Source organism: Melanaphis sacchari, unplaced genomic scaffold (genome assembly GCF_002803265.2).
Source record: "Melanaphis sacchari strain LSU unplaced genomic scaffold, SCAv2.0 Contig0_pilon_pilon, whole genome shotgun sequence".
Lineage (NCBI taxonomy): Eukaryota > Metazoa > Arthropoda > Insecta > Hemiptera > Aphididae > Melanaphis > Melanaphis sacchari.
Window position 1 is genome coordinate 21616905 of NW_020270366.1, and position 25758 is coordinate 21642662.

At 24.4% G+C, this 25758-nt stretch overlaps 1 protein-coding gene across 2 annotated transcripts in view; it reads right to left on the reverse strand.

The window, feature by feature from the left end:
• LOC112597484 (lachesin) overlaps positions 1–25758 on the reverse strand; it is a 125895-nt gene that overhangs the window by 16013 nt on the left and 84124 nt on the right. For both annotated transcript variants that reach the window (XM_025343566.1, XM_025343558.1), the window contains exons 3-5: positions 8775–8982; positions 7214–7373; positions 2919–3052 (exon numbers count right to left, since the gene is read on the reverse strand). In XM_025343566.1, coding sequence (XP_025199351.1) covers positions 2919–3052; positions 7214–7373; positions 8775–8982 — 502 coding nt within the window. The remainder of the gene's footprint in view (positions 1–2918; positions 3053–7213; positions 7374–8774; positions 8983–25758) is intronic.

The window sequence follows — 25758 nt, forward strand, 5'->3', positions numbered from 1 at the left end:
TTTTTGACATCAAAAACAAGTACAATTGATTAATATTTATCCGAATAAAATAATATGATGATATTATGTATAATTATTTTATATTGTATTATTTACTTTAAATTAAATTTAGAAATAATAAATTATTATTAAATATATTAAATTTGTATTCAACATAAAATTGTTTTAAAAAAGAGTACTTGTTAATATTTTTAACCACTGTTTACTTTTTGTTTGTTATCTATTGTAATATTATATAATAAATTGATGATTCACTTGTAATACTTTCTCATATTATCCAATAAAATTATTAAATAATGTAGGTACAACTTTTTTACGAACACTACGAATGACAACGAAATCTAATATAAGAAAGTTTTATTCTAATAATAATAGTTATTTATACTATAGAATCATTCATATATATTTTTAACTGTCATTAATACAATATTATATTATTAATTTATACTATGATATAAAAATATTATGTCATTCATATAATAAAATTATTTTTATTGTATATTATAAATTATGATTTATTGATTACTTAATTTATTTAAATTATATTGCCATAATACTATGTACTAGCTATTTGATTAAAAATGTTATTTTAAAGTTTTAAAATAAATTATGATGGTAATAATACGAGTACGTTCCAAGTTTAATAAAATCTTATAGTTTACATTTTAAAATCTCTACGAGTCATCGTTATTAAATGCAAAACAGTGAAGTTTGTTGTAATAACTTTTTGTTGAGAAGCGATTAACCTGTTCGACATGATTATTATAAAACTAAAAATATAAAACAGTTAAGTATTAATATTATATACGTATATATTATGTACAGAGTGTTTCACGATGAACTGACGATTGCAATAACTTTTGTTCTATTGAAGATTTTCTACTTTTTTTTTTTAATTGTCAATTGTCTTCTGCGCCACATTTAAAATATTTTTGATTTTTTTTTTTTAATAATTTTGTATGCAAAATTAAAAAATTAAAAAATTTTCTATTTGAGATTTAAATAAATCAAGATAACCATTTTGTAAATTCGGTTTTTAGAAAAATTTTGGTGTCAACAACTTTTACTGAGGTGGAGTTAAAATTTTTTTTAAAGTTTACTAATATTCAAATGTATTTCTTGTTTGCCAGTGTTACAGCGATTATCGATTATTGATTATTCAGAAAATCTATTTGATATAATATTAAATTGTAATAACTTCAAAAATTCGTAAAAAAAAAAAAAAAAAATGAAAAATATTTAGCTGTTTATTTTTTACAAATACTCACTAAAAATCATATCTACAAAATGGTTACTTTGATTTTCTTAAATATCAAATAAAACATTTTTATTATATTAATAAAAAGGAGATTATAACTGCGAACATAAATACTATTGTATATTTTCAACTATGACTAATTTTACATAATTTATTTTTAACGTCAATTGTTTAAATTGACTTAATTATAATTACAGTATTAGAAATACAACGTCATAAAAGCATGGGAAAATTCATTCTTATCAGTGATAGGTTATTTTTAATCATGCAATATAAAATAGGTACTAAGATGATACCTGCAATGCTAATTGCATATTTAAAAATGGAAGTTAAAGGGTTTTAGTCCTATAACCTCTTGGAAATTGTACATTTTTTTTATTTATTTAAATAATAAATACTGCATACTTCTTAAAAAAATATAAATTTAAAATATAGATATAATTGCTAATATTTTTATCAAGTTTTATCAATAATGTTATTTATAATCTATTATACTTATATTAAAATTATTACTGTATATAATAATATAGTTCTTCTCATTTCAGATTTCTAGATCTGTGCTTGTACGAAGTGTTCTCCGTTCACTTATACTTTTTGACCACATTTTTATGATTTACACTATCGGAAACACATTATTATTTGTTTGTGTAAATTAGTAATATAAAGCTTATGATTACTTAGAGAGTACCACAGAAAGCGGATTTTATTATTCTTTAAAAATGTATTGTGTATTTGTACTTTAGTAAGTAATTGTCATTTATTACAATAATGTGTTAAGAATAAATGATAATGGATTAGTGAAAAGAATATTGTAAATACAAAAATAAAAATAAAATAAAATAATAATATAAAATATATAAATCGTCAAAATATAATAATTAAATTTGTATTTTATTTATAAATAATTTAAAATAAGTGTCAACCAAAGTGTTTGTTTTAGAAATGTGGTCAAAAAGTACTCTACTATTTTTGGATGAAAAGGGAAAAGAAGTCTTATAATATTTGGGCACAAAGAGACGTGGGCGAAAAGCGAAAAGTCATTATTGAGTTTTTTTAAATTGTCTTATTCAATTATCTATTAAACTCTTCTTTTTATTGTGTTATGTATTTTGCCAAATTTTAATTTTCTATCAACTATTTATTAACCAGATCTTTTAATATTTATTTAAATAAAGATATTATTAATGAAATCATCACTTTATTTTGCATTTTGAATTTTTTTCTGTGCCCAATTTTAAAAATAAAACATATTATGCAAGCAATATTAGAAATAAATAAACTAAATTATACGAAAAAAAAAAATCCTTTGCATAGTACATAAATTACAAACTCTTGAGTTCATCAATCGCGTAACATAAGTAGTATTGTGTTGGATAAAACAACTGAATTGCTTACTTATAATTCCAAAAAAAAAAAAAGTAAAAATTGATTGAAGCACGATACCAACTGTACTGTAGGTAAGTTTATTTTGGCAGATGACACACATTATAATAACAGTGTTCTATTGTACAGCTACACAAATGCTTACCAAACACGATAATGATGTATAATTTTTTATATTATATTTACATTACAATTTAGGTGGTGTTGTATAACGTTTACTGTTGGTATGTTTTAATTAAAACTATTATATTTTTAAGCGATATCATTCTATACTTACATTCGACATCAAGTATAATGCGTTTACTAACTGACGGAGGCACGCCGTTGCTAGCGATACAGAGATATGCGCCCATATCCGCTCTGTTGACTCTTGTCAAGTTTAACGTATCGCCGAACAGCTTCTCCACAGCTGTAAATACACGTATTATAATCAAATAGATGAAAAAAATTGAAAATCCTTGAACGAAAACGTTACAAATATCGATATGATATTAGCTTAGAGTTTAATTTATACAGTCATGAGATTATATACCTATTTCACATAAGTTTTTATGCAGTGATTATTTTAATATTAGAAAATTATTTTGGTTACTTGAGTTAAGATAAATTGACAGACGAAAATATATAGGAAATATTTTGCAACTTAGTTCAACTTAAAAATCTGTGAATCTTTATACATCTACTTAAAGCTTTTCACTTTTTTTTACCAAAATAATCTTGGTTTGTAACAATCCCAATTGCTTTGTTTATTTAAATTTAAATCTTGACTTATTCAAATGTAATGATCGATTATATATTAAAAGTATATAGAAAAAAATCTCAGAGTTTCAGATATAATAAAATATTATTTTAAAAAATTACAGTGTTATAATTTAGTTATTTTATGTAAAGTATTGTATTATGTTAATCGTTTGGAATAAAAATAAATATAAAAATGAAAATTTTATATTAAATTATCATATTTTGTTTTACATTTGAGATTTTAAAACTATCAATACTTGTTAAACAAAACTAATGAACCTTTTTAAAATAAATGTCATTGTTTACATTTTTTCATAAAAATATTTATTCAAAATAACAAAATATTGAAATTTTTTATAAAATGTATAATATATAAATTAGACATTAGTAGAATACTTAAAATTTAAAAAAGTATTAAAGAAATGATGCTTAATATCTTATAAAGCAATTTGATCACTCATAGTCTCTAATGTGCATACTTGATGATGGACGCGAAAAAAATTATTGTCATTTTTAAAAGCAACATTGATTTGATTATTCATATGATTAAATATTTAGATCATGGTCTTTTAACTTAAATTTTTTGGAACTCAACAAACGACATTATATTATACAAAGGAAAAAAAATATATTTGCTAATTTGATGCATATTATGCATATAATAGGTATTTAACAAAGTGCTTCATTAATAATATTTTTCTGTTTTATGGGTTTCTGTATTAAATTTTAAGTAATTATAATCTAATATAAAATGTTCAATTTTTAAGACCAAAAATTAAACATTATACACAACAAACGTTAATATAGAGTATTACCGCATCATAATGTTAATTAATTAATCTATAGCAATTATAGATAATCAAAATATTAGTGCCAATAGTTTAAGTTAGAACATCATATTATTTACTAAATGAACATTTAACTTTTATAAATATAAAACTAATTATGAAGATCTCATAAAAGAATAATAATTTATAAAATATATAAAATAATAACGATGATTGTCGTGAACTAATATGGCTTACGCCAAATATTTCTGAAAGGAATACTAAATGATGTACGGTATACTAGATAATATATAATAAATATCTATTTAGATTAACTGCGGTTGATTAAAAATGGATAATATATTTATTCTAATCAATAATATTTTTGGGATTAAATATATTTAATGTTTTTTCCCCAAATACTTGATGCCAGTTGAGAGAAATTTTTTTTCATTGATTTTGTTCTGAAATATTTATCATTCCATGGTACGGCAAAAATTGAAATAAATAAAAACGATTGACTTTTGAAATAAAAAAAATAGTATGGTTATTAATTATTTTTATAAGTTATTTATTATATAATAAACAGATTTTTAATTTTGTCGTTTAACTCAAATGTTTTTTTTTTCCATAATTACTGTGACAACAGAGTGATTATTTTTTCGTTGTTGTTTCACTGAGTAAAATATTTTTACAAAACATTCAAAGTATTTTAAATCATATAGAAAATGTCATACAGTAACAGCAATATTCATTCCCAAAACCATTCGTCTATTACAATGATGAATGAATACACTTTTGATTATTTGGACCGACATAAACTTCAAAAAAATCATAAATTTGGTCAAGGACATATTATTCGTCAGTATATGAGTGGTGTAGGCGTTATCACAGAAAGGTATATTTCAGATGATAATTTATTGTTTTTCGAATCAGAAAATACCTCAAATCAATCTACGTCTTGTTCCAATACAAAATTATTTGAGAATTTAATGGAAATAGAAGAACAAAAACTGCAAGAAGATAAATTCAATACAACTATGCCAATAAATTGTCCATGTTATGATAAAGCATGCAAAAAAGAATTTAAAAAAAATAGATGGTTTAAAAAGATTTTTTATAAGTATTTCAAACTATCATACCGAAAATAATTAAATTATTGAGGTTTTGTTATATATATATGCATAGATGAATTGAGCTAGAAAAAAAAATCAAAGGTTTATTTAAGTTTAATTATATTATGGACTTTTTTTAAATAATAACCATAAACAACTTACCATTCTCAAACCTAAGAATAACAAATTCAAAATAAAATGCTACATCAAGTTTGAATTTCTATAAAAATCGTATAAAAACAGAATTATTTTATTATGCATGTTCTATATTCATCTCAAAAGTGATTAGCCTGTAAAGCTATGAAATCCAATTGAAAATTAAAAAATTAATATTTTTTATTGAAAAAATAAATAAATCAAACGAGGTGAAGATCTAGAAAATCCAATTATAATTTAAAAATACAAAGACAGAAATCAGAGTTAAAGATTCACGACATTTTAATAAAACATTTTAGTAAAAATTATTTTTTATATTTATTACATTTTAGCACTTAAGTACCTAATTATACTAATATTGTGGTTCATATAAAATTAAATGTTTCTTATGTATGTTTAAAAAAAAATATTATATCTTCTACACCTTATTTATATTATGAAAATGATTATTGATATTGGTATTCATTTAGTAATAAGAAAAAATTACATTTATTTTTAATGTAAGAATTATTTTATAAACAATCTTGTTGCTAAAACCAAAGATATCTAGAAAAAAGGAAATAACCAAATTATCAAATCTCTATAATACTATTACAATATTCTTCAACGACAAATTTTCCCTATATTATTATTAAAATAGGTAAAGTAAATTCAAATACATATTTCGATTATGAATTAAACATATACATTTGATAGCCAAAGAAAATTATTCCAAAACAATTCTTTCAAGATTCAAAATGAACTACTCGTGTAAAGACTCCACAATAGAACTGTATTCTAGGATAAATTTAGTTGAGCTATGTTGTATAATTAATAAATATTTTCATTTTCAAAACTTTAATATTGGTATTTTGAAAAATAATACATTTTATTTAAAAAAAAATAAACTTAGTTATTTTATAAAAAATACATTTATTCAAAATGTAAAACTAGATATGGTTGTACAAATAATTAATGTATAGCTGTAACAATAAAGATTTGTATTTTAATTTTATATTAACTAAAATTCCGAATAAATTATATACATAAACTCATATTATAATATGTCATACGGTTTATAAATATCAAAATAATAGCCTTTCGACATGTTTTGTTTTTCTTACACAAACAAACATCCTATTCTATACAACTAATTCTTCGATTTATCAATAGCCAAGTGGTAATAATAATTCAAGAGTCTTACATTTTTTGTTTTAATTAAAAAAATATATATATGCTTATTTTTATGACATGAAGTGGGTACAATAAATGGGTTTTGTTTAATTGGAATTATATATTGAAATATATGTGTATAAATATTTACATAATAAATGACCATTCTTAGGTGTTTAGGTTAAAAAGCATTTAATTAGTTATTAAATAAATAACAGAAACTCAAGATTATCAATTTATTATTTTATGTTTGTTTATTTTAAAATAAATCTGCTTTTTTTTTTTAATTTTAAATTATTTAAATAAAATCAATTTAATGAAGTAGGTAATAAACAACTAGGTATTCATTTCGTAAATCGTGATCACAATGATTAAAATACTATGCACTTGTTCTCGCTTTTATTTTTCAAGTAAACTGCAATAGTTAGATGGTTTCTTATTGACAATTTAACGAAATTAACATTACTAAATCAACCCACGTTTTATATAAAGTTTTATCAACATTGTTTTAATTCTATTCGATTATAAATAAAATATGTCAAAGGCGATTTAGTTTGATTTTAGTTTCAACATTTAAAACTGATTTCATTTATACATTTTTATAAGTGTTATTAATTATTATTATAAATAAAAAATACCTTTTTTTTTTTCGATCTGTCGCTATATTAATACCGTCTTCTCTTTTCCAACTAATTTTTGGCGTTGGTGATCCTTCTGCTTTGCACGTAAGTGATAGATTTTGATTTTCCCGGATAGATACTGAAGATGGAGAACTTTCTTCATCAATGATATTTGGTGGCACTGTTATTTAAAAAAGTTTAAATTTGTACCAACGAAATTAGATGTAAAAATCAAATAATCGGTAACTCAATAATCATTTATAAATTAATTATAACATTTTTAAATCTCTTATTCTCTATTTTATATTCATTTATAATGTATAAAATATACACAAATGTAAAAATTACACAATTTTATTATTTTGAAATTTTAAAAAAGTATGTATATTTCATCAAGTTGATTTTTAATGTTTATGAATAATTACAACTCTATAAGCTAAACATATTTCTGATGGGGAAAAAAAAGAAAGATATTTCAAAATAATATGATGTCATTATTAAGCTTATTAGTAATTGTTATATAGTAATTATTTAGTACACTTGTATCTTTAAAAATTAGTTAATTCAAATTTTGATTTTTGTAATTTTTATTTATACTCATGGATTACATTTTTAAATTCTTAGTTTTTTTTTTTATACCATTTAACAAATATCATGTAGCGATACTTACTTTTTTTTCAAACTTTTTTAAAAATTCTATGGTTCAAAATCAAAGTTTAATTTAGTAGTTTTTGAAATAGGTATTTAATTTTGTGTATCCATGAAAATAGATTCTATTTATATCAATATATTCGAAAGATATGAGATTTTTAATCATATTAATTTATCAGTACTTAATATTTATTTATCTATTCAAAAATTATAATTTTTAAGAACTACCTAGCAAACCAGTATAATATAGTATAAGTACTACATAGATAACATTAATTTAATATATCTTTTTCAAACCACTTGAGTTACTTTATTACTTTATTAACTCAGAAACTATTTGTTCGAATTTTTATATAGACTTGTTTAAAAAAAAAAAAAAAAAATCATCTGCTTAGTAATTTTCAGTAAAAAGATAAGTTTCTTATTTAATGAGGATAATTTCGAATAGAAAGTTACCACGAAATACTCATTAAATGGTATAAAACTTCCAAGTATTTTTAAAATATAGTTTTTAAATATCCTTAAAAAAAATTCCAATAATTTGCACAAATAAATTACTGAAAGAGAAAAGAAGGTCAAACATGTATAGTGAATCACATTACATAAATTACCAATAATACATTTTATATTGCTTACATATACAATTATAAAAATAGTTAAAAGTAATTTTATTCTGTGGTAAATATTTTATGCTACGAAGTGAATGTATGAACATTGCCAATAAAGTTTTACGATGTCGGTAAATTGTAGTAATAATTTTGTCATACAGATAATTTTTCTTAAAATTATGAACTTTAAAAAATAGGTAGGGTATATTATTATATATTCTAATTCAGTCAAAACTATAAAATAATATTTTATGTATACATTGTAATAGCGACTAGTGGTATATTTCTGTGATGGAACATGACAAGGTTAAAAATGCACTTACCGACCACCTGTAAGTATCCAACTTGACTGATCATTGGATTTGTGTTTACTTGACACATATAATAGCCTCTGTCTTCAGGCTGCGCACCCTTGACATGCAACAGCCACGTTTTTTGACTATCGTATGTGATGCCAAATCGTGGTATTCGAGCTATCACATGACGGTGAATAGTCAAAATCATTTGTCGGTCGATGTGAATCCACGCTACCTATAAAACATGTTTGATAAAAAATTAATATACTAATGAAAATTATTAAGAAACAGTTTTAAGTTAATATACCAGAGTTTATTTAGCAAATATGCTCATACAAAATTTCCATTTAATAATTAATTATTTAAAATTAAGATTTTTAGAATTTTTTAGGGGAATTTTAAAACAATTTTCCGCTAAATTGTGTATAGTTGAAAATTGAGGCTTTCATTTGAAAAAAAATAGAAGTTTATATTTTTTATAGGATACTATTTAAGCAGAACAAAAAAATATCAATTTAAATAAATGATCTTAAAATTTCTTTTAAAATTCTAAAATACGATTTTGAATAACTGTATTATTGAAAAAAAAAGGGGGTAAGCAAGCTTAGTGAATGATCCTGCATATATATATAATATATATATATGTATAAATATATATTAGGGTGTTCCATAGCCATATGAGAAAAAAAATAATGATATATTGTTGGTTTCTCCCCCGAAATTGGTGTGTATACATATAAAAATGAATTGCAAAACATTTTAGGTCAATCAAATAAAGTTAACCCATGCCGGCTTAAAGTTAAAGTTTGAGCTTAATACATTTTTGGTATTTCCGTAAATATTTCTTAAACCGTTATGAAAATCATAATTTTTCATAGTATATATATTATATTTATACGTGATAAATAGTTTAATTTAGTATTGTGATAATAATTTAATGTCTTACAAAACATTGCTGTCAGAATAAAATAATATTATTTTTTTTTGTAGGCTAGATCAGCCACTGGTTTACTTTAGAAATTGTATTTAAGACAACTATTTATGTTTGTAAGTGGTAGGTATAATATGTCTTTTAGATGGAAATATAGTAAACATGGTTATGAATTGGACGACGTCAAAATTGTTGAAGACATATATATAAATAATGGTAGCACGTGCACATTCAATATTTTAATGTCATAGATATCTTGATTAGATCAAATTTTCGGCATCTAATTTTACCTATTAAATATGATTTCTACCTAATGGTTCACCCGGATACGGATAGGATTTCAATATTGTTGCAAACAGTTCGTTAACAGGATGGTACAGTGCAATATCTCGCGGACATTTAGCTCGGCGTGTGGCTTCTTCATCTATACATAACGGAAAACCCTGGTCATAATACCATTAATAACGGAGGAAAGATGTCCGCGGAAAGCTGCATGTTCCTACAATTTCCGTTAAATGTTACCGTCAAGCACGGAACTTAAACCATTATAGCCAGATGTGTCCTACCGGCTACCGCATATGACAACAAAGATGTATGTATCTAATATATATATATATATATATACACATAAATAATAAATGCCGTTTCCGTCTTTCATTTTCTCCTCTCGTACGTACTCTGTCATCCTTTCATAAAGTCAATTTGCGGTAAGGTTTAATGAACTTTAGAGCGTTCAAACATTAAATACATGTAAAGCATTAATAGAGATATTTTGCATAACGTCAGTTCGTTTAAACTATTGACGTTAATATTATTTATCGTAATAATAATTTCAGTTTTTGGATTATCGAAAATCGATAAAAAAAAAAAAAAATTGATCTTATTAAAAGTTTCTTATCGATTACATTTAGTACGATAGCGTGATTAACGTTCACGTTAAATTATAAAAATTTAATGGATATTATAATAAAAATAACCACAAGTACCTTTTTCGATGCTCACAGACATATAATTATTCTTCAGATAATGTTAATGCAATTATTCAATATTATTAACCAAAAAAAACTTCTTAGTTATGGTTTTGCCTCAATCTGTTAAAAAATTATTGTATTAAAATTATACACAAGTTAAGTTCAAGAGTTTAAAAAAAAAATTTATTAACCATGAGAGAAATTTATATAATTATAATTATCTTGCTATTTTTGGTCTTCTTTATTGTTTTATTATTATTATTATTCATGTTTTGTGATTAATTTTTAAACACATTAGAAGTTTTCAATAACTTATGAACTTGAATTGCAATAAAATCATCATTGCTAAGAATAATAAAATGTATTTTTGGTTTAAATTTATCCATAAACAAAATGTAGTAATATAGATATATATATTTACAGAAATATTGATTTTAAATATAATGTATATTGGCAAAAGTTGTTAAATATTAAACCTTTAATTAAGTGTGGCCAATTTTAATTTTTAATAACTATCTACCCGTACTGTATGCGTTATCGAGCTCTTAGCTGGCAGTTGGCTCGAAAACTTGTATCGTATAACGGTTAAAAAATACAATGATTATATATTCACACAAAAGTCAATGATATGGTGACCTATAAATTATAATATAAATAATACCAAACACCGGTTTATAAAATAATAATAATAAAAATATAATTTTTACTATCAATCGATATTAGATATATATATATATATATAAATGTGCTGTTATTATTAAGAAGTTTTATCAATAATATATACAAATCGCACGTAAATAATAATAATAATAATAATAATAATAATATAAAATAAGAATATAAAAACTTATCGAATCCGGTAATAGGTAATCGATGCGAATGGTGGCGTCAACTTGTCTGCGGCTAAAGTGCTGTATCAGCCGTTACAGTTTATCAGTCCAGCAGTTAAAATAACAATCCAAGGACGGACGTCAGACAATGACCCATATAATCGTCGAATATAGATATAAAATTCGATTATGATAAATATGTATATAAATATCTGAATCGACATCGACGGTATGACACTTTACGTATATATAATATTTATGTATATATCGCAGACGTAATAATAATATAATAAATAGATTGTATTAACAATCTGATGATAATGCCACGATTTCGCACTTCACTCTTCTTAAAAATATGTTATAGAGTCGAACAGAAGTAACCAAAGGAAACGTGTATGGAGCACACTGAATCCCGAGGGATATCGATCCAAATACGATGCCGGTAACTACGACATTATGTGAACATTTCAAATATAAGTATAATAGAAGTGTAATTATAACAATATATTACGCACGGGCTAAGGCGATTTCCGCATGTTTGAAATAAACAAGTAGGTGACACAAAAACGGACACGGACACCGACGCTAACACGTTAACGGAGACGAACTGGATATAGATAATATGACGAATGAGCGCAGTGTCGACAAAGGTCGTAGTTATAGAAGAAAGGGTCACCAAAAAGTTCAATGCAACCCACAACTACGCGAACCGGTTAGGACTGTGGAAAGACGGTGGCGTGAACATGTACTAATAAATAGTCATATAATTATCGATAAAAAGATTTTTTTATTATAATTACATTCAAATACGAACTAAAATAGAATGGTGTATTCATGTTTCTGTTAATAAAAGTGATTACCACATACATTTCAGAGTAATACTGGAAAATACGGCTCCGTTTTGAAAAACTCTAAAACAATGATATACGTTTGTATTGTTTAGTGTTAGATCTTTTCGACCACCAAATACAATTTCATGACCACTAAATTGAGCACTATTTTTATTTTTAGACATTTTTGAAACATTTTATTTTATTTTTTGTTTATATATTTAGTGTATAATTATAAAAGTATATAGACAATAGGTACTAAATAATTACTATTAAAGCTAATAAGTATTATCAAACAAATAAGCAATATATTAAACAACATATATTATATATATATATTTAAAAATATTCATAAATATTATTTAATAACTATTAAATTCTTTTATCGGGGGAAGATTGTTCTCAAATGTATTAATAAAATATTTAATACCTATCAAATGGACTATAAAAAATTAATTTTTACTTATAAACGTTAAATCAATTTTAAGTCACTATTAAATTACTACTTAATATTTAATACAAGCTTGATTTTTATTTCGTTCATAGGAAGTGCATAATATAGACTATATCACCAAAAAAACATTTGGGTCATGTCTGCGGAGTGCAAATTTATACTCTACACATTGTGACCGATTATTATACGCATTGTTGCAGCTCAATTGAAACTCTACCCGGCGGTTTAATAAGCTTGGGGGCATGAGGCATATAAGGGTAAATAATAATGATGAAAAAAAAATATCACCAACCAATACATAGCAATAGGTTTTTATGAAAACATCTTGTAACGTGAAAATAAAATGAAAGGAAAAGAAAAAGAAATGAAAGTGTCTCGGGATGCGACTGGGGTAATTTGAAAAGGTTAATGGTTAGGACGGATGGTGGTGTATATGGATTGAGGGAAAATACCAACAAAAATATGTGTGAAGAATAAAATATATGTACAAGAAAATACCGTCTAAGCCATATTTAATAGAGTGCGATGGAGCGGGCGGAGACCGATCCGCAAAGACAGATTGACAGATGCATGTCGATTCAACATAGGTATAACGACAATATTATTTTCACGCATGTAATCATTATTTGTGTAAGCTACCACAAATCCGCGTTTATACGCACGTGTTGCAAAAATAAGAAAAAAAAAACATGAAAATAATAGCGAGAGGAGGATATTACAATATTATTATCATTACCTAATACCCGTATAGTAAAATATATAAGACGTATTAAATATATAATATACTGCTCATTTGACACGAAAAATACGGTTCCCTGTCGCTTTGGCCTCGGGCTTATTTTATATTGGGTTTTTGTTACTTTTTTTTCGTCATAGATTAGGTGGGCTATAATATGATATATAGAAAATGTCAAATACCCGATTTCGGGATTCACCGCACTACGCATAATACCACGCAAACGTGGCCGTGGGTGAAAAGTGCCTTGTCAAAATTTAAGATCGTCTGTAAACGAATACGACCTGTCGGTTTATTCGTTGTACGAACGCTGCGAAAAAATATGAGATCGTCGGTGAACGCCGTCAAACGTACGTTCGGATAAAAGTCCATTTGAATATAGTTAGACCTCACAAATCCTCACGGGTTCTCTATAATATTATTTATACATAACACACAGACCGGGACTTGGCAATCGTAACGTATTTCACCCTCCATACCTATTTGTCATAGCGTTAGAATATCACATAACGTGGTCGATTCTAAAGGAAATCAACATTTTATGCATAGACAAATATATTTATCCTTTACATAGCTCCGTGTTATTCTGTTACGCCTTTAAACATTTGAGGTGATAACGTCTAAAGTGGTCGAATTTAACATCGAATGGTGTTTAGATATTCTCGTGAAAAACGCTCGAGTGACCTAGCTATGAAATAAACGCGTTTTTTCAATCGTATTAGTGAATAATTATATTGATATAAAAACCCACAAGCATATTTGTAGGCGCTGTCTGTTTTAAATTCGTTCAATATTGTACTATGTATGTAATATTTGTTATACTTTATTGTATCGCGGTTGGTAATATAATATCTCCTTATAATGTTGTTTGAAATATATAATAATAAATCCATCTCTATCAAGAATCAATTTGATAATTATTATCATAGGCCAAAATATTTTAAAATTGCCTTCCTTCTTGGTTAAAAAATATTAATTATTCAAATTTGTATGTTTTTTAATTTTTTAAAAGAATTTATCTACAGGTATTTGTACAATTATTAATATTTTGTTCTTTGTTTTATGCATTGTTATTTAATTTACTAAAATAATAGAAATATTATTTTTGTTATTTGATAATCATACCACCACAATAAATTCTAGCTCTATATTAAATTCCAAGATAATATACCGATAATTACTAAATGCCAAAGCCTATTGCAAGTATGAAACCTTGCCACCGCGATGAAAATCAGCCCGCAGACATCGCCACTACCACCCTTTTTATAACTTAGATATTTCTATAAATATGTGTATGTTTAAGGAAACAAATTGTTAAAATACCTCCCCAATCGATTAATGGTAAATAATATTAGGATAAATATAGACAAACACAGTATATTGACGTAAATTATGTTCCTTTGTAGTAATAACGGTTTACACGACGTACTCGTATTGTCAATAAGGTGGAGGTCAGACGTGTATTATAACCAACATAACAATGGGACGACAATATATGATTATGACAAATATACTATTATATTATCCATAAAAATCAATGCTTATGCATATAAATAATACACAATTCGCATCTGAAAAGACGTCTCAGTGCACCGTTTAGAAAAATGACAATACGCTACAAAATAAATCATCACATTAAATATAGTAATAATTAAGGCGGGGCTTATCTTTATCTTTAAACTGCATTGTTATCGACCTAATTTACACAAGTGAACGTAGTAAGTGTTTTTAAACTCGGGTTAGACGTAACAACTGAGCGACGCGAAGTTGATCCATATATCCACTAACTTTAATATACATATATAGTTCGGTGGCGGCGACGAATCATTGTATAATATAAATAATTAATATATATGTGTGTATGTGTGTGACAATGGTGATAAATGTACGCCGTATAATACAGAGGTAATATGACATTTACTACGGTTACCGGCGGAATAATATAACATTGCTATTAGGTACATATCAAATGTGTACCAAGAAATAAACAGCAAGGGCGACTTGAGCAGTTAACCGAAACTGTGGTCTAGATAACGAGGAACCGACTTCAATACTTGTAAGGGACTATCGCACGTGGTCTTCAAGAGCAACCAGTGCATGACAGCATACACTCTTATTGCTAGCGGTTACGAACCAAACAGGATAATAAAGGTCGCTATTCTTATTACTTACGCTGCAGAACGGAACGCACCGCTACTGATCACTAGATTTGCACACAGCTTTCCGTATTGCAAACGAAGAAATACGACGTACGTCAACAGCAACGAAGTCCGACGACAAAAAAAAATTAAAGCTACTGCACGCCAACATGCTCATGAGATGAAATCTCATCTAACGGGAGAGGGAGAAAATTAGCACAATCAAAGTCAAACGTACGCGATATTGCGACCCGATCGATTTGCGCAGTGGAAGCGAAAATGACACGGATTTTAACGGTGGCTTGTGTAAACACATTAAATAGAAACTAAAATACTTAAAAAAAATTCGTTTGTTGATTTTGAAATATTTTACAAACATATTTTTATTTCTTATAATTTAGTTATACTTAAATCACGTAGAAGAAGCTAATATTATGCATCCCCTATAATTTATTATTATTGTAAATAATGATAACAATTTATACCTTTAGTTATTTTTTTATCACTACATTTCGAGAAAGTAACTAGAAAAACGATATTTTAGATAATTTTTTTTTTTAAGTACAATTTTTTTAATTTAATATATTATTATTATTATTTACCCCGTCTGTAACCTATGCATATAACTCGTCAGAATTAAGTCAGGCTATGGCCAGAATGGCCTAATTTGCCTGATCCGTAGTTTCACCTATAATTATTATTGACTGCTCGATAAATATTAAATCAAGCATGTATGTGAATATATAGAGAGAACTATGACTTGACAAGTTAATAATGTTTAAACAGGTTCCAAAATTATTGTTGATGAGTTTATAAACATTGATATAAGTTGTATAATAATAATACTATACACACATATATGATATGTGATAATGAGGTTTGTTTCATCGCATCAGCTATCTCTTAAACAGCTTATACCCAAATCAAAATATCCAAATAGATAAGTACAATCTGTATTAGTTGAATAGAAATTTGCATTTGTTTATTATTATTGTTATGTTTAATAATGAACTATCAAACTAATATATACAAATACACTGTTGTTAGACTTCTACGATGTCATTGTTAACTTTTACCATATCTCCATATCTGAATATATCTACAAAGGGTCAAAGTTTAGAATAAGAGATAATATCGATGGGTGACGAGGTGGTCATGAAAACGGCGGTTGAACAATTTTATTCATTCATATCGAAATTAGGCTGTTCAATGATATTTAATTTTATAATTATACGTCAGAGCTTAGAATATACAATTTTAAGCTATACGTTTATAGATAATGATACAACTATAACATCGCGGGAGTCATTCAGAAATAATGATACAAAGAGAATTTATTAAATAAATTCAAAATATTGCACTGTTGTTAAGTGAAAAAGTCAGTAGCAGAAAACTAACAATATATAACTATAATTTGTTTATTAAATTCTAAGTACAAGAAAATGTCAATACGATCAACAATTGAAGGACTTGGAACAACAACTAAATACATTTATTTGATAAAATCAATTTAAATTTATCAAAAGCCTTTAAATTTTGATTTAAATACAATAGTAACAACAGTAACTTAAGTTTTCAAATGTATTATCATAAATCCGGATTTATCTGATTTTTTCACTAAAAATAAAAATAAGGTATATAAATATTGTAATATTGTAGTTATTTGGTTATATATATAAGTGATTTGATTTTTATCAAAAAAATCAATTATTAGATTTATTGAATGTAACTAACTGTTAGTAAGGTTGTGTGGTTATTCACCACACATAGTGATTCAGTAAATATGCTCAGTCGCATTAATTTATTCAACGTTACAAGCTTTTTTTTTTAAATATCCCTTTTTATACTTCGTTTAGCAGAATATAATTTCTTTAAATGTTTTAATTATAGATAAACGTACTTTTATGTCAATTTACTAAATTTAAATGGATTTAATCCGAACGACATTAACAACACAAATACATTTCAGTAAAAGGTGATGTTTAATATAATATTTTATTTTTAGATCACAGCTTCTGTTAGTAAATTAATTAATAATAATTTTCGAGGTCACCCAAATGTATGCAATTTGACTGAAAAATATATTGTATTTATAAACATTTAAATTAACTTTAAAAGTATTCATTATTATAAGTCAATAAGTAAAAAAAAAATATATTAATATATTATCATAAAGTCGACACTCGTATAAAATAACAATATTGAAATAATTATAAAAATAAACAAATACTTATCAGTGTTAACAATATCCATTAAATAATAAATGTATAATGATGATTAAATAAAAACGTATTTTTTATCGTTTTAATTTATTACAAAAATTGTTTTAAACTGTTATTAAACAATATTATGCCAATGAAAAATAATAAAACTCACAAAACAATATGGTATTTATATCAAATTTTACATAATTTTAATTTTGATGTATAGATATTATATCAACCCTGTCAAGAATATTTGATGTGTATAACTCCAAAAACCGGAACTCTGGTGTAATTTAAGTACATGAATTATAAATTATAAATCTACCGGTGTGTCTGTCAATATAAAATCTGTATGCAATTATGAAATATAATTCTATCTAATACTTATTGAGTCATTTAAATATTTATTCATTAATGTATATTTGTATAATTGTATACCTGTATATATTTTTTTTAATACAGACAATTTGTACACATTGTCATTAATATAAACGAACATTTTGGAAGAATATTAATAAAGTTAAAGCATAATGACAAAAAAAAAATTTTTAATTCAATTAATTTAAATCAAAATATATAATTTTCATTTATTCATTATATTGAGCGAAAATATTAATGTTTTGATGATCGAACTGTATTGGAACATCGGTACTCAAAAAAAAAATTTTTCCTTACTACTCAATACTCGGTTTTCATCAAAACTTTAAAGATATTTAATTGACGGCTTGTTTAAAATTCTATATTCATATATAGAAATTCATAAAAAATATATTTCTTTTTTTGAAAATGAAACGAGTAAAAATTTAAAACACCATAATTTATAAGAAATAGTTAAAAATATATTATTACTATTATTATTGTGTTTATTTTTATGTCGACATTAAATTATATTATGTAAAAAATTATTTTCAAAAACGTTATTACTTCATGAGATAATGGATTTTCACTATTAAACTAATCATCTTCTATATCATATTAATTGATTGGGCGTCATAAGTTTATTGTTAGAAAATTATGTTTTTAGAAGAATGGTCATAATAATATGTTTTACATTTATGTAGGTATGTATTATGAGAATATTAAGTATACTCGTATTATTATGAATAAATAAATACATCAAAAATATAAAATGATTTGTTACGACTATATTATTTTTATTTTTTTTTTTTTAATTATAAAAGGTGTTGAAAAAAGTTTGAAAACTCTTAATTACTGCTGTATACGTAATATTTAATACCTATATGAAAAATACCATGCTATATATTTATAGTAAAAAATATTTAATAACTCGTTAATTATATAATATTTTAGTTTAACAGTCTCGATTATTTTAAAGACCGTTTTCAAATTTATTGAACACTGTTTATTGATTTCTAAAAGATATGAACAATTTAAGCAAAAAATAAATTAAAGTTTTCATAAAAATATGCACTCAAATATAAATATTTTGATATTCAAAAAATAATTATAAATAATAAGTAACTGTATAAGTGTATAACAAAAGGGTACAATAGTTTAAATTTGTCACAATATTTGAACAATTTATTAATATTTCATACAATTTGATTTACTTAATAAAATATAAATGTTTTAATTAATTTGTAGATAGTTTTTTTCTTTAAATTAAGTAATGATTGAAATTAACTCATAACCTCATGTAATATTCAGTTTACTTTGTTTAAATGTTCATCATCATCGTTATGATCAAATTATCTACTAATAGTTCATTATCGTAATGCAGATAATTTTAAATTAACTTTAAGAGTAAAAATACGTGTCTAATCACATAAAATATTTTTTCTTTCCACCGCCAGTAATAGTAGGGTTTCAATTAATTTCTGGACTGCACAGTGGTGTTTTCTCTTTGTTCGATGTTTAATCACCAGGTCCAATCGTTTCTAAAAGCTTTTTGAGCAATAAAAGTATCTAAGACATTACGAAAAAAGAGCTATGGTAATGATGTGGTGATTAAAATCCGCACCATTACAGACACGGTTTTCGACTTAAAGTTCTTTACTGTTAACTTTTGTCCAAAGGACTTGATTAACAATCCTTGTTCTTTTAAGTATCATATTTTTAAAAACTAAAATCTAGTTTATTTACCATTCAAACTTTGTGTATATACTATATTATATATTACGATATTGTCTGTAGATATAAATATTTTGAAAATTAAAATCAAGAAATCTATATTAAAACATTGTTAATAATCTCATAGCAAGAATATTGATATCTACCATTAAATGTGTCGATACGTTTGTAGCCATATTTTTTCTTAATAGAAATATATTCAAATATTATAGAAAATTCAAGTAAAAATTTTATTTTTTTACGTTTATATAGGTATAATATTAATGATATAAAAAAAAAATCAAAACTAGGTAGAAATGATAATAAATTGATTGGTTGTGCAATTGCTAATGCCATATCTATTGCGCGTAGTAGGTACGTTATGATGTATTTTTTTATTTAATGTATAAATGAATATTACCTATTAAGCAAACAATACATTTAATTTATTTTTAAATAATCTACAATAAACTTATAAATTGTGATATTATTTTCTATTTATAAAAAAATAAATTTATATACGACAATATTTATGTATTAATACGTCTATGGCATGGTTGAAGAATATAACAGTATGTAATGTTATAAGTATATTATGGTATTATGAACATATGTATACAATATTATTATTTTTACCGGTTGGTAAATATAATTATACGATTCATGGAAATAGTATGAATTTTGGAGTTCTGAATTTACTTCTCCAGAGAAATGAAAAAAGTTTGAGGTGACATTACTGAATTAGATACTCAATGATTACCAAGAACACATTTTGTGTAAGATTGTACGTGTTTTTTAACTATACTAGAATATATAATTTAGTAAATAAAAAAAAAAAATGTTATTGTTCATTTATTAATTTACTCATCAACTCATCAATTGATACATGTATTATTACGTTGAGTATTATCTATTTTTTTTTTTTTTTTAATTTATTCTTTACAAAAAATAAACTTAACACGCATTTGTACTTCTCTAGTAAAATATTTAATATATTTTCATATATTATTTCATGGATTAATAAACAATAAAGGGTTACGCCTGTAAAAAGTTATTGCTAAAATGTTCTGTTTTAAAATACCAATCACTGTTAAAGGAGCATATGACAGAAAATTTAAAAAATTCAAAAATGAGTTACATAATATTCTTTTTTCGTAGTATGATTTTTGAAACAATGTGTACATGTTATAGAGAAATGTATGATTAATTTTTGTAAACTAATTGGGATAAGCCATTGAGCTTAGTAATACATTTTTATTACTTATATAAATTATAGAGATAAAATACACTTTTATCTTTTTCTAAGTATATTTACGCCCCTTTTGCAAACCAATGATAATAATAGTAGTTTTTCTAATTTTTTTAAATTTCACACTACTTTTTTTTGCTGATATCAAGTTCAGGATATTCAAAAGTTATAAATTATCTAAACGAAATATATAAACTTTTTTCCTACAAGTTTCAATAATTTCAACTTTTTTTTCATTGTCAACGGTGATATGTGGTACTTTCCAAACTATTTCATTTAAAATGATTGCTTAAAGTAGTACTTTCCATACTTTTAATATTTAGAACATTTAAGTCGCTATGACATTAAGGTTAATATTATTTTAATCTATAGTTAACTAATATTTTTTTTTTAATTTTCCAAAATGACCAAATCAAATTTCAGTGAAATACAAATACTAAATTTACTAACATTATTAGCTGAATTTTTGGTATTTTTAAAATTCCAACTAAAATTTTCATAACTATAGTTGTCCGGTGTACCTACTAAATACTTTTAAAATTTCTAGTTCTTGTTACTCCGTTTTTTATTTTTTTTTTGTTTAATTTATTAATCAATATTTTCAAGTATAATAGAAAAATCGATCCAAATCGATAAAATTATGAAATTTTCTTAATACACATGTCTTCGATGTAATTTTAAACTTTTATATTGAAATTTAAACACTTCCATTTACTTCCATTCATCTGGTTTTTGTAATCAACTGTTGATGCATTCTACTTAAAATTTAAAAAATGTAGGCATATTTTCGAGTTTGATAAGTTCGTGTTTTTTTCATTTTTGGTAAGATGTTATGATATTTTATGCTTCATGTATAATGTATATATATATAAATATATATTTTTTTTCTGTATACAATTATACAATTAAAATCGTGTAATTTTTCGCATTAGAGTTATATAATAATCGGAATTGGATATTTTTTTAGTATTCAATGAATATTATATTGTGCCCATATCTCTTAAATAAATCTGAAGGAGGTATGGATTTTTGAAGAAACTCTGGAACTATGCCATCCATACAATAATCCAATCGCACAATAAGCAGTAATTTGCTATAGAACAAATTTATTAAAAATATATATACATATATATATATATATATATATATTACGAATAAGTCTGTTTAATTTTTGTCTAAGTAATTGATCTTGAAAAATACTTAATACATTTTAAGAAAATCATTTTTTAAGTAAAAAGTAATTTTTCTACTAACAAGATCTCACTGACCCGCGATTTGGTTTTCGAGGTTTTCGATCAGCGCATAGTACAATTTATCAGATACATAGGTTATTTGATGCAATCTTATATTCCTTAGAAAAAAGTCATTACAGTACTTGGGCTTTCCTTGAAATTTGCGAGGTTTTTGATAGAGTTTGGTATAAAGAATTATTTTTTAAATTAAAAAAAATCTTTTACCCTGTTTATTTTTCTAACTTAAATCTTATTTAAAGGGTCGTTATTTCCAAATACAGTTTTGATTCTCAGCCTCTAAAATTAAGACATTTTTCTCTTGAGTTTCCCAAAGTAGAATTCTTTCTCCTTTTCTTTTTAAATCTATATCCTAGGCTACCATATCTTCTAAAATACCATTGTAGCCATTGTAGCTAATTTCGTGGATGAAAAAGCTATCATATCAATTGACAAAAATCTTCTTACTGTCTCTGAAAATTTCTAAACTCATTAAATAGTACACACAGTGGCGCATCAACCTAATCCTAATAAATCAGTGCATACAAAAATAACTCCATGCTATTTCATTTGCCCTAATGTCTATTTAGATAACATCCTTATTCCCACATTTAATAAAAATTAGATACCTAGGACTTAACTTGGATAAGCGCCTCACTTGAAATAGCCATATCCGTATTAAAAGACTTTCTTTAAACGTCCGTCATCGCAGGTTACAAATATAACTTACAAAAAATAAATACTCCAGATTAAAAAGTTAAGTTTCTTGTGTATAAAACATTACTTAAACCACTGTGGATCTATGGTTTTAAACTATAGGATATTTACTGCAAATTTTTCACATACCAACAATTTCAGAATATTGTCCTTACCAAGATCACAAATACCCCACTCTTTGTATCCAATAATACTTTATAATTTATGTAAAGACCTTCCAATAAAATCAGTGACAAAAAAACCTGTATGTTTCAACAAAAACTTTCATATCCGTTTTCAAACACACCAAAATCCACTCATAAAAAACTTGTCCACCTAAACTTTACCTTTCAGGTATTTTCAGACGTTATGTTGTCTATAAAGAAATCTGTGCCATGACGTGGTAAGACACAAACTAACGAAAAACAAAATATATATATATATTAAATGAATATAGATAAATAACTACACAATACTACCAGTCAAATGTCACGAATTGGTTACTTCTTATTCTAAATATATGCATTAAACTTTTTTCTGTCATCATATATGTATACTAATTATACTAAATAGTACAGATTGTGTATTTCTTAATAAAAAAAAAGTTGAGTTACTTTTATGTTTATATTGTAATATAATGGTATAATAATATAACTATATTGTATAGATACTAAAGTATTTAATGATGCATTTTATTATAATTGTATTTATTTATTAATTAATTAAAAATACATTTTTTTAGCTTAACGATGTGTATATCTCGTGATTTTGATTAAAAATTATAGCACGGGTTTGTATAAATAATATAAAACTATTATTTTTATTTACATTTCCAAATTTATAAACTGTTATAATTAATATTATAAAAATTAATTGATTCTATTGTTATTTTCGTCGTATCTGCAGTTAATTTAACTAGTACATTGTTATTAAAACCTAATTTAATTAAAATATTATTATTTGTACAACCATTCTAGGTATAATAATATAACTGAATTTTGTTTTTTAAAACTAAGATAGTTTCTCAAATAGTTAATGATTAAGTTTGAAGTTTTTATTTGGATACCTAAATGTTATTCTTTTAATATTAGTAATAATTTTTCTGGTTTGTTTTAAAAAGTTATTTTTAATATTTTCTTTTTGTTTTTTATAAATATTGGATAAGCCATTAACAATATTCCAGCTTTTTAAAAAAAATAGTTAAAAGTCTTTTTCTCATATTTTCTATATAAGAATTAATGTGTACATATTATAATTGCTGAAATAAGCAATATACCATTTTGTTGATAGCTTGTAAATTCGAAATAAATTATTATTATTATTTTAGTATTTAGATTTCTTTACTAGTAGAACTATTTTTAAAAACAGTTACATTATTAGCAATTATTTTTCAAACAAAAATTGACCTTATATTGTGGATTTTACGATGATATAAATGTTGTTAATTGCTTAGTTCAGGTGAATTTGTTATGGATTAGGTATTTTTAGCTTGTTACATGATATGATACTGTTGCAAATATCTTGTTAACATAGGCTTATATAGTAATAATTATACACTCTTCTAACAGCCTATTTTATTTAAGTAGATTTAAACACTTTATTGTTACAGACTCAATAACTTTGCTGATGGTAATATTATTTGTTAAATTTTAATAAAAATTGAATGTTTAAGTTGTATACTGATAATATGTTAAATTACCTAATACCGTACAATATCTTAATATAGAATAGTAATGTAATTAAATTTTTAGTTATAAAATAAACTTAAAATGTAAAGTTCTAATTTTTTATGTGATCATTACTGAAGTCAATTCGATTAGATGATAGTGGTAAATACTGTGTACAATTTAAATAGCTGTATAACTTAAGTTAAAGCATTTTTGAAGTATAATTAGTTTCTTTGTTTATCATGATATGTAAATCAATATTATGTTTTATATTTTTTTTTAAATCCATATACATCTATGTGATATATTATATAATTATTTTTAGTCCGCAATGATATACTTGAGTATTTATAGTTTTTAAAGTGAAAAGTGTCTAAGACTATTATACGAAACAATCAATTTACTACGTGGATGAATATTTTCAAATACTAAATTTAAATTATTTTCAAACATAAACAGACATAATTTTCTAAATCTAAAATTATAAATTATGACTTTCATTCTAATACTATAATAATAATTTATTGACATTTTTGCTTATCAAATAAAAGTCCTTTCGGTATAATTTGTTTTTATTCAAATGCCGAGTTTCTAATACAGATTTACCTACTACATCTGAAGTCATAACATTGAACTAGAAACTTACTATAAATTTAATAATATTTGTTTTTCTCAAAACGTTTTGATCTACTTTTTATTCTTGTAGATCTGCTTAATAATTTTGAAACGTTTGAATAGCAGAAACAGCATTTAATATTATTATCACATTTTTATAAAATATAATTAAAACTGAAGGACGTGTATATACATGTGCATTTTGGTGCCCATTATTTTTAAAGTCTTAAAATATATTTATACCTATATATGTATTATATTATATTAACATTATATAGATATAGAAAAATAATGGAATCCCATCATATTTAAAACTACTTTTAGTAAGAGAATATTTATCTGAATATAGAGTTGATGGATATGAATTTTATGTTTTCTATATAGATAAAAA